The 12310-nt window shown below is 39.3% G+C and overlaps 1 protein-coding gene across 6 annotated transcripts in view; it reads right to left on the reverse strand.

Annotated features, from left to right (window-relative positions):
* MEGF11 (multiple EGF like domains 11) overlaps positions 1 to 12310 on the reverse strand; it is a 254379-nt gene that overhangs the window by 167924 nt on the left and 74145 nt on the right. For all 6 annotated transcript variants that reach the window (XM_042875569.1, XM_042875567.1, XM_042875573.1 and 3 more), the window contains exon 6: positions 16 to 108. In XM_042875569.1, coding sequence (XP_042731503.1) covers positions 16 to 108 — 93 coding nt within the window. The remainder of the gene's footprint in view (positions 1 to 15; positions 109 to 12310) is intronic.

Genomic DNA, 12310 nt, shown 5'->3' on the forward strand with positions numbered 1-12310 from the left:
GTAATCTTTACTCACCGCTAGAGCAATCAGTGCCTCCCCATCCTGGTTCACAATGACAAGTGTCAGGAGAAACACATCTTCCATGCACACACTCCTCTGTGCAGAGTGCTGTTAAGAAGAAATAATACACAGTTTTGTAAATATATTAAGCTGGTGGTAAACATCCACTAAACTGTGCCTTAGAGAGCAATATTTTGTTTAAAAATATTCAACAAAGAAAACAAACAAAAAATAATTACTTGTAAGATTTAATTAATACTAAGTGACCAAAATAAAATATAGTTCTCTAGACAGCAATAAACTCATTTGTCAGTTCAGCTCTTTGTAATGAAAAACTCTAACACCAGAAATTACTTTGGTTAGCAGTTTTGCTTCATAATAAAATTTTTAACAAACTGACACTTAGGATTATTATAATTACAGAATACCAGTTTCCTTTATTGCATTCAAGTTGTTCCAGTTCATGAAAGAAAATGGAACTCCAAAGACCCAAAAACAGATTTGTGCAAAATAGCGTGAGGAAAAGGAATAATTTTACTACACAAAGTGTGTAAGTGCAGGCTTGTGTTCTCGAGGTCATCAAGTTTTCCATAACTGAAGTATTCTCTACCGTATTTGTCCACTTTTGGGTTACTGAAAGATCAAGATCCTCAAACTATGAAAACGCAGCTGGTGTCTCACTTGCCAGTTAACCTAGGGACACACATAGGAGGATTTCTTTTCCTTCTTCCCTTGTAGGAATAGTTCACGGTTTTAAGACATTTTTTCTCCTGTGCTGCTGGGGTGTATAATTTACTTTCCAGTGTATGCCTGTCACAAACAAACAAACCTACTTTAAAAGCAGATCCTTACTTAGTGCCCTATTTCTATTTCACCACTCAGGACATTGCCAGAAGCTTTGTGTGAAAGTGATTTTAAGCTGATGGTAAATTTGAAACATAATTTTCATCTAAACTAACATGCTCTTAATGAACATGATGCAGCAGCAATTTGATCACTATATTGAAAGAGCTTTACTGTTTGCACATCCTGTGTTTTTACACCGGATGGGAAATGTGGGTATTGTACTTACTTAACCAAGAACATCCAGGTACCAGCTACCCCACTGAAAACACACTTTCCACCACTGTCTTGAAAATTTAAGCAGTTTCTGCTGTGCTTGACATCCTATTTGGACTGTCAGATTGGAGCACATCTTGGAGCACTCAGCCTGGCATCAAAGCCAACAGAAACATTTTGCTGCCTATTCTATGTTCGGGTCCTTGGAGACCAAACCCAACAACATATTCACAATATATTTAAGTCCAACTTTAAATGATGTGTGATCTTTCAATAATCCCACTGGACAGATCTTCCTGCTCTTTATCCAGCAAGTCACATGTGACCACTGATGAGGATACTGCCCTGTTACAACTGCAAGAGCTTAGTCATTTCTTTTTTAGGTTCACTACATGTCGGAACTGAAATTTATTCTTATTTCATATCTTGTGTTTAGACAGTATTGCAGAGAGCATGAAATATTGATAGCTAATTCTCTAGTCACTAATTGTCCTAATCTTTTGTGCATTTATTTCGCTTGAGTTAGAGTTTCAGAAGACAGTGAGGCATCCTAGCCTACAGATGTAAGATGAAATTCAAGACAGCATATTAGAAAAACAGCATTTTTCCATAAAGAAATTCCAGCCTTCCTGCAGTCAGTGAGAAGTGACTGGTTACCTACGACAAGGAGCAGTTCACACAAATGACAGCCACAAATGTATGTGTTGCTACTAAAAGCACATTGTGCAGAAAGGTACCCGACATGCTGGGATATGGCTACTTAGAAAGCTGTGCTTCACGTAGCTTCACCTAAGAGTACATTTTGCACTGATGTAACTCTTAACACATAAGTTTTACTAGAGTTAAGGAAATCAAAACTGAGATTTTTTCTGCTCCCTTTATAGGCATTTACATTAATCAATCGTCCTTCCATGTAAAACGTGCAACAGGTCAGCTCTCAACAGCATGAAAGCTGATGGTGGACTATTACTTTTCCAAATGACAAAACACCTGCTAATTACTGGTATAAATTTAGTTGATTTAGCCACAAAGACATACTACACCTTAACTTGTTAAAATAAATATGAAATACTAATAGCGAATTGAGATAATAGACCTCACTTAATTACTTGTCTATAGACAGAAGTGCTGACTTCTTTAATAACACTCCAGTCTCTTGGGAAGTGTGCTATGTGAGACTTGTAAGCAGGACTCAAGCTGCTGCTCCTCCTCTAAAGCAGCCCATGTGAAACACACAATTTTTGCATCTTTGTTTTCTAGGCATTTTGAAGCCCATTGTACTTGAAGATGACAATGTTTAGAGAGCAATTAGAGAGGTAAGAAAGATAAAGACAATCCTTGGAACTCTGCATGATCTCACCTCTGCCTTGTAACTTGCTAAGCAAGCAACCATGAACTTACTAGAATGCATTCATTTAAAGCTGTGAAATTACACAGGACTAATCCTATAAATGGGGTCACAGAAATCCCCCTTATTAAAAAAAGTGAAGCTTTTATATGTCATTTTGTGTGAGGAGACAAATAATCAGACTCACGCATTGCCTGCCTCAAATCAGGCCTATAAAGGTCCACATAAAGGTCACATTTGGGTATCATTCTATATTTTATCACGGCAAATAAAATTTGAAATTTCCCTTATAGAAGGGAAGTCTTGTCTTGCTCTAATCTTTAGAGTTTAAATTAATTTTTCATTCTATTAACATTCAGCATAATAGGATACGATGGTCCCCAAGGCATTCTTCATAATATACTTTATACAGTGGTTTGCAAATGATCTTACTAGTTCATGGAACTATAAAAATTACTTGCACATAAAGGTCAAGAAAAATAAGGATAAGTATATACACTTTTTGGTACTGCCCTGCTCAACATACAGCTAAAAGCCCCTGGAGTAAAGAAAACTTACACTAATGCAAGGAATATAATTCCTCCCAGTATGAAAGCCCAAGCAGCTCATCTTTTGGAATTCCAGACTTTTTATGTCTGCATTTTCCCTCGACCAATTCTCTTGAACAATCCAGCACCTCATTGATCAATTTATTATTAGCATTCTTGGCATGAGTTTAAGATCAGTTTGTAGTTTGATTCAGCCTGGTAATAAAATGACCTACATCAAAGCCCTGCCAAAATGCCATCTTTGCAGCAATGCGTTTAGCATGAGTTATTTGACCATATTCAAGGTCACACAGCAACTGCTCCTTATCATGGAAAAAAGTCAACAAAAGGCTTCTGTAACAATTCATTTGATGCTTATCACCTCCTTTATAATTATAAACAGTGGGATTTTTTTAATACATAAGGTCAATAGTCAGAGAAATAGACCTAAAGATTAAATTCCTTTCAAACCTGAAATGACCACATAGATTTCTCTAACAATAGCACTTATTTTTTTAATTGTTTTCCTGAATTTGGACTCGGTATATTAAACATCCATGTCCCCAAGCAGCATCCCCAGCAGGATGCTGTTACTGAGTAGTACACTGCTCAGTGGGGCAGCCTCTTCTGCCTAGAGAAAGGAGCATTTCTTTTCATTGCAGAGCTACTTGAAGTGGCACCACAGTGAGTTTCTCCCAGACAAAAGCAGCCATAGCCCAGGGATCCAGAGCTATTCTGTCTTCCTTGGTGCTGCATTCTTTTGTGTGGACCCAACCTAGGTTTAATTCTGGGGTTTAATTCTGCTGCTTAACCTTGTCTTACACACCCTGTTACACCCTGCTCATCACTACTTTATCAACATGTTGACTTCTTGTACTCATGGCTAACACCTGCTACAATTGCCTTCTTAGGCTCTTGTCAGGAGTGGAAGTACACTTAGAGAAGAGTTTCATTCCAGTGGATGAAGTATTGAGTTTTAATTCTGGGAAAGTTTTTTTTTTTTAGCTCGTCCAAAAATATAACTTCTGTATTTTTTGCACAAAACTATGAGTGAGAAAATGGATCTTGTGCTTGTGATGGAAGTGCTACATTTGCAGTGGTCATTAGAACCTGGAGAAATTCACAACCACTGCCCCAACAAAGTCCCATCCCTCTTCTGCCTGTCGGACTTCATTTGACAGACAACCAAAATATCTTCAAAACAAAGTCTACAGGAACATGTGCTAGAAAGCAGAAAACAGGCTTTGTGACCTGCACTCATAGCAGCATGTGTTGCTAAAGAAGCCTGCTGGAGCATTCTGTACAAGCTTGAGTATCTGAAGCTCTGCAGGCTTTCTGCCCAGCGATTGTAGTCTAGTCAGGAGGCGACAGAAAGTAGAAATAACTGTTGCTACCTTATAATAATGGAAAACACTGCAAAAATGAAGATACAGATGCTACAGTGTGAGAGCAAAGCCAGAGAGTAACTCAAGATGCTCTCCCATAACTACGCAGAATGAACTGCTCTGTTGTGATCATGCACGTGCCCAGAGGACTCTGTGCAGTGACTGCAAGTTCTTCAAAACATTTTCCTTTTCTCTGCCCTGCCTCAGGCAGACTGCCAGATTTTCTTCACTACAAACCGATCTCATCCAAACTCTGACCATTTTGCTTTGTTGTGAACCAAAGGAAAGCCTGCATTTTTTTCTATGCTGCTGGTATGTAACTTCAGGTCACCTAACCAGTTTGACAGTAGTTGGACTCCACAAAGCAGACATTTAATGGAAGAAGTGATGTTTTCCTTCGCAATTTAATATGTGTCCCTGGATCAGTTTGGGCCATCGCAGCGCATTCTTCTAGTCTCCAGTGCCACTTTTAGGGGAAAGAACAATTTTGTCAGTGAAATAGCAGTTATCTCATGGCCAGCAGTTTCAGATAATACAGAGAGGTCAAAGAAGATGAAAAAGGATGTTTGCCCCTTTATCCTTTATGAATCTGTTCACTCAGGGCCACTCTGGTGCTTCCATTTTAATGTACTGGCCTGAATCCAGGTTGTGCAGAGTCTAAGATATCAGCTCCATTAGATAAGCCTGTAGTCAGCTTTTGGCTAGGTTCTCTTAGGATGTGCTTAGAAAAGTGAGGTTTGATAGCAGAAGAAGGATGGCTACAGCTAATGCTAGGAAGGTTTCCCATATTTTTAGATTACTGCTTATTTGTGGAACAGAAGATTCTCCCATTAAATCACTGACTTTCTATCAGGAATCATGCTGATTAGATTGCTTCCTGGATAATTTTTTCCACAAAGTGGGATAATTGTTCTCTGTATTGCTTAATGTTTTTTTCTGTGGTTATCACTCAGGATTCATTTATTAATTTATCACCTTGGATAGCAATTTAATGCAGGATTAGCAACCTCAATATATGAAGACATGAAAAGATGTCAAAGACTGCCTAGCTTTGAGGAATTTATTGTTTCAGTGTATACTAACCCTTATTTTTCATCTCCTTCTTGGTACCTAATGACACTGCCAATAAAAAAAAATACAAAAACAAGGAGATCAGTGTAAGCAAAGGAAAGATGAAATTGATGTAGATCATATAAAAGCAATGGGTCATAAGATCAACTCCTTTTCCAGTAGCTATAATACTATTACATTTTTTGGCAGATTTGGAGTTAGAGACTACATATTTATGCAATCCAAACAGAATCTATGGTCTTTCTTGCTCAGGAGATGGGAAGGCTCTGACCATTGCCTTAGTGAGATATTGATCTGTTCGGGAGAACAGCTACGTTGTGTTATCCTCAGTCTTGTCACTCTGCCAAAGCTTATGGAGCACGCTGTGCCAGAGATGACTTGTGAATGGCTAAACTAAAAGAACTGAGGACATTCATTTTGAGGATTTTGTCTTCTCTCAGGAGCAGAATCTGACATACGTCACTGTCATCGTTGACAAAATATCAGTAAATCCCTACATGAATCTGCTGGGAGGTGAAGATTTGTTAATAAGCACAAAACTTACATCAGTTTCAGCCCATTTTCTATTACTAGACAAATGGCAACCTGTGGCTCTAATGAGAAGGTTAAAGCGGGGACTCTGATACTCTTGTCATGGCTGAGTGTTTCAGGCAGATGACACAAGTTTATAGATCCTGATGTAACTTCAGCCAGACTGCACATTTCAGACTCTCTGGTACTCCACAGAAGGACTACTTACATTTAACTGATTAGTGGAGGATCTGGCACTGATGAGAATTCAGTTTAGTCCTCATTGCAGCTATTGCCTGCAGTAGGCCTTTCTCTAGCGAGTGGCTAGGGAAGCACACTGTGCCAGGGGAAGGTCAGAGTAGAAAAAAGACGGCCTGTACTTCCAAATGCCCGGAGAAAACCAGTGGAGCACTTTTAGAATTGCAGTATGGGCCCAAAAAACAGTGGAGCTGGAGCAGAACATCCATGAGAAAGGAACAGCATAACGTCAGTGTTCATGAAATAGTGCCAGTGACAGTAATAGAGAAAGTTAGAGTCCTGCAAAGGGAGAGGTCAATGGGAGCCACACATTTAACAGACTCTGTGTCATTTGGATGCCCCATAGGTTTCACTTGCTCTGGTAGAGAAAGGGAATGGGAGATGGTACTTACCATTCTACAATGTCTGAATGAGAACTGAAAAGTAGCCTCCTAATAGCAGCAAATGTCAGAAGAGCAGAACTGGGGTCAGTACGCTGAACTACTTTGTATCTTTGGCTGTGCGAATAACAGAAGAGCTCTGCAATACTCGCAAGCATGAAAAGGGAGTTGTGGGAAGGCACTGCAGGACTCTGATCTTTGAAGTGCACCTGCACTGCAAAAGGGACAGCTTGCAAGGCTGGGTAAAAGCAACACAAATCCATAGATGTGCAGACAAAATAACAAATGAAGCTCTGGCAAGAAGAATGTGGGCAAAGACACTAAGAAGTGAAGTTTAAGAAACTAACCAAATTCTGCAATGAAGGCAAAACATCTTTAGACTGCGTGATCTCTACAGGTCCCTTCATGCACCCACAGTTCTGTAATTCTGCTGCCTCATTTCAACAGATACATGACTAGTATCTAATACAAAGGCAAGACCCCAAAATCAGAGATGACAGTCCATGCAGGGGATACAAGCAACAAGGCTGGAATGGTGGGCTGAAGAGAGAAATTCTACCTTCAAGTTAACTCTCGACTGCTTTAAGGTAAGTCATACACCCAACCTACCGACCATGTCTAGGGCTCGGTCTTTCTCACTGCCACAACAGAAAGTGGATCTCAGCACATAAAGAACTCCTAGGAGATCAATTAGCTATTGGTAATTGTTGATCATTTCAGGCCTGAGACTGATTTTTTGCATTTTCTGCCACTGCTTCAGCTAGAAACAATCATTGCTTTCTACCATGTTGAGGGGAAAGACGCTGAGATCAATTCTTCTAATCAACATTTTAATACAATATTATTCTGTGGGATAATTTTCAGCATTTAACTTCTTCTAGTAAATGATTTCCCATTGCCTCACTGCAGGGTTTAAAACAATCATTACCACTGGTTCAAACTGTTAATGAGGTTAAGAGAGATCCTGAATCAGCAGAGCAGAATCTATGACCCAGGAAAGCTTTTCCCTTCTTGCGTCCTCTGTCTCCTCCTTCCATTTTTTAGGTAAATTGACCAACTCTCTCCAGCAATTTGTAGGAAGCACATTTGCACTAGTTAATTTTCTGCTGAAACTTGATTCACCCAACCAGCAAACTTCATGCAAATCTGTGCTTTACATTGCTCAAATTGTGCTTTATATTGCACTCTCAGTAACATAACAGCACTACTGTCTTCCTCCAAGTAACACAGAAATATTAACATCCACTCCTAGGCATCGTCTTTTTCTCTCTATATGATCTGGTAGATCTCACTTCACCAAAACCAAATGCGATCACAAGTATTTGCCAGAGGAGGCCCCAGCTCTGTCATTCTGTTCGCAACCTCAGGTAAATTTCTTCTTTTTCTGTAGTCTGAGGAAGTGAAATTCTTGATGGGTTGGAGAAAAGGGAAAAACTTGTACCTAACTGAAATCCCTCGTCCTTTCAGCTTTTGCACTAACAGATGGAAAAACGGCCAAACCTACTCACAGAGAGTAACCTGATCTGTCAACCTGGGCCTGAAGAGCCCGCTCAATAATTGAGCTGTCTTGCCTTGTTCTCAGGAAACCACCTCAGAATTACAGCACTTGCATCCCTTGCTACAGATTAATCAGGGCAGTAAGAGAATTTATTTGTGTGCAATTTCCACCATATTCCAGTTTCAGTTTATTTTTGAATCTCGTAGCGTCGCTGCTTGTCCATCGTTCTCTGATTACTGACTCGCCCTGAAATGTGGGCCTTATGCCAAGAAAATTTTATTTTCTGTCAGTAAATGACACAGCTCCACTGCTGATTGATTTTCATAGGCTGAGGATATGTGCTGCGTGTAAGATTGAGCATGGCTGCATCAAAAATGTTTTTCTAACGGATCAAAACTAGATCAAGATGTCTGGACCGCACGGTACTTTGTGCAACCTTTGCTGAGCAATACAACATCGAGTAAAACAAAATCGCACCAATTCCCCTAGATGAATTTTAGTCTATAGCACATTGAATAAACCATTGATTTTTCCACACAAGTTCTTTCTTCATTCTTACTCCAAATTTCATCAAGCCAATCCAACAAAAATCCTTTTCTTTGTTTCTCACAAAAATAGGTTGAATATGGAGAAATTTCTGAAGGCAAACCTGTCACTGAGACCGGGCGATTTTTTGGCATGGGCCCTAGAGGGCCAATGCATTTCAGATTTCATTTCATATCAAGCTGCACTCTGAAAATGAAGGTCACCCTGATGAAATCAAGAATAGAAGTATATTCTGTTTGAAGATCATGTTAATGTATGAGCAACGCTAGCATTACTGGGGATGGAATATTTAAATGCAAACACTTTTCACTTTTCTCACATTTCAAAAGGAACCACAGTAATGTGTTTCATAGCAACTTATTGAAAGAACTGCAAAAAAAGACCCCAGGAACAAATTATTGTATAACTGTGGGGACTTTCTTATCTGAAGCCACTAATTCAAACTTTCTGTAACCAACTCTGGGTTGCAGGAGGTCAACTGATTAAGACTAAAGTCCAACTTCTTAGTAATGCCTAATTGTATAGAGAAATTTTCTATTAATGGGATATGGCAAAACACACTCTCCTGTTCTTGTGATTCATGCTACTACCTGAGAAGATAGGCATAGAAAGTAAAAACTTTTACCTACACAGTCAGAAGCTGTTTCAAGCTGCCCACTCTTTACTATAAGGTAAAAACTGCATGGAATTTTTATGGCATTTATGTTTATAGAAAACTACTCCACAATATTTGGGGAAGGATAATCATTATGAAAAATTTTCAATGACGTTTTTAAAAGGAATTCTGTTTAAAATGTGTATTTCCAGAAGAGTGACACGTGAATGTAAGTGGGGAGATATCAAAGTCTGAGGTACAAATCCATGACTTACACTTCAGTAGAGCTTGCATATGCACAACATTGCTGTAACTGAAAGCGTACTTATGTTACTTGTTATACTGAATATCTAGTTTAATTTCTTTAAAAGTATGCTTATAATGTGCTTCATAAACACCTTCTTATTTCTTAACCAGAAAAAGTCTCTATATTTGATTCAATTTACACACTTAAGTTGTAAGCTTTTTCAAGGAAGACTATCTTTTCATGGCTTTGCACACATTTCTAAGCATTACAGCAATACAAGTAAATCACAGCATTCAGAAAAGAAAAATCTTGATAAAAAGAAGGAAGGTTTTGGGATTAAGTAGATTGAAAAAGTCTCTTGACTTATTGCACCAAAGAGCAAGTTTTGCAGAAGCAAATACTTGTGTTACAAATACTGAAGATAAATTATTTAAAAATGCTCCACGATCATATCTGCAACGGTCTGGAGTTTCATGAAAAAATTCCCTGAGGAGCCTTAAACACATTTATTGAAGTGAAAAGCATGTGCAACAATACACAAATATAAAGCGGGATGCTATAATCCTGTAACAGAAAGAAAAATAGATGTCTATGAAAACAGTCAAAGAGTATCTGGTTCCAGAGAAAGTAGCTGTGGGTGGATCTTTCTTAGAAGAGTTCTCTCTGATTAGCCTTTTTGATGTTTGATTAATAATCTTACCCTGTACTGGATTATGAAGTGTTATCTGATGCTTTCAAAATTATCACCCAACCTAATCATCTTACTGTGGTGAGAACCAGAACCAAACTGACTTGCCAACTGACTCTCTTGCAAACTGAAAACTACCACCAATGTGTACTTGGAGCACCCTGAGTTCGCCACCAGCCCTTTCACTTTAACACACTTTTTTATTTCCCCATGCAGAACTCTTGCTGTTTTGCTTCATTATTCACCCACTTTACTAAAATTCCTCATGCAAACGTCTCAGGAAGTCGCTTCGCTGTACAAAGTTAAAGAAAGAATTAGCACATCCATGTGCATCCATACAAAAGCACAACTCAGTCTGCAGATAAGCTGTTAATTCAACAGTGACAGCTGACATTTATTGTTGTTGAGGTGTTAACACTGCTCAGAAATGGTGTATGCCCACTCTTCTCAGCTCTAAGTTGATGGAAGCTGTATCATTCATCACCGCTGAAAGGCAGGGTCCTCATGCAAAAATTCTGTTTCAGTAGGAGCAAGTGAGCTCTAAAGTCACACACGTGCATCATTTGGCATCTTCATATTTTTTACACATTAGCTCTAGATTATATACGTTGCAGAGTTGAAAGCTTTTTTTTTTTTTTTTTAATTTTCCATATGTGATTACTTTCTACAACTTGTGAAGACTTGCTTGGTAACAGTACCATCAACTTGCATTAAGCTACGAGTTGCTGGCCTATTTTTATAGGCTATCATATATTCATCAGAAATGGATGCAGCTGCAAAAGTGCTGGGAAGACCATGGAATATTGCATGGCTATCCTACCATGAGACACAGAACACATGCCACACAGGACAAAGCTGACTGGGAATGAGAAGAACTACAACTGCCTGATCACCCATCCAGTAAAGCCATTCCCAGCATTTAAGAAATCAGTATTAATAAACTCAACTAACTTGGTACGGTTTCAAATGGCAGCTCATGTGGTATTCCTAAAGTGAATGTCACTTGTATTTTTAGAAGGGACTGCTAAGAAGAAACAGTAGCTACAGATACATTCCAAAAGTTCACAAGAGAGATGTACATGTTATGCGCAGGAAGATGCTGAAAGCAGAACACCTAGGCCTGAGGTGCATTTCTTGGTCCAAATTTCATCAGTGAAGTGCTTCCTGCCTCATTCCTGTTGCAGAGGAGATGGAGAATAGCTGAACTATAGTAACTGCACCCAGCTAGCCAAACACTTCCTCCTGCCTGCACAGGCTGACATATTTAGGGCACCCCTGGCTGCTATAAATGGTTGAGAGAACAGAGGGTGGCAGGAGCAAGGCCGCAAACGCTCTGCCAGCCCAGACAACTGCCAGCACTGGCTCAGCCTCTCCAATGTTCTGAAATGAAAAGAATTTGAAAAGAGTGGATCACACCAGCTTTGAATGTATTCTCCTGTCACTATTAAAATCAAGAGGTAGAAAGACCAAAAAAACTCATAAGGCAATTTCATGAGGATCATATTGATGAGTGTGTTTCATTAACTACAGCACGTCTGTACACTGTTATCCATTGTATGCATTTCAGGCATTCCTGTAGTGATACTGATACCTTCTCATTTCGAGTTTCAGTCTTACAAGATGCCTACATAAGTTTTCCCCTAGAAATGGGGAAAAGGGGTGACTGTAACTGGACCTGGCCTATGGTATGGTGGCCGTTTTCTTCAGTCAACAGGGAGCTTGTCCTAGAGCTGTCCCAGCACTCAACCAGCAGCTTCCCATGTGACTAGAACTGTTGTTCTATAGGCTCTGGGATGGGCCAGGGAAGGGAGGGTTGCAGTCAGAGGAAACTACAGTGCTGCTAATACAGGTTTTGTAAGTAGAGACACAGAAACTCTTTCTGAAGGCCATCTTGATTTAGACAACATTATTTCCTCTCCATCCTTCTCCCTCTCCTACCTTACTAGGCTTTCAAACTTCTTCAGAGCACGAGAAAATAAACCTAGTAAATAGGAGAAGAATGTAGAGGAGTGGTTAAGAAAACAACTTCAGTTTTAAACTTTATTTTCATTTCACACACCTGTCATCTTTCTGACTCTGTATTTCAGTAAGTTAACTCATCTCACCATTTGTCTGGATTCCTAATGAGCTTCTAACTCTTTTGGAGGGAAAAATCTTCTGGAGTTCTGTAGCAAATGTCCTGTAGGTAAATGTGCTGA

This window comes from Lagopus leucura, unplaced genomic scaffold (assembly GCF_019238085.1).
Source record: "Lagopus leucura isolate 7727_CA_CO unplaced genomic scaffold, USGS_WTPT01 Super-Scaffold_100015, whole genome shotgun sequence".
In the NCBI taxonomy this organism is placed as follows: Eukaryota; Metazoa; Chordata; class Aves; order Galliformes; family Phasianidae; genus Lagopus; species Lagopus leucura.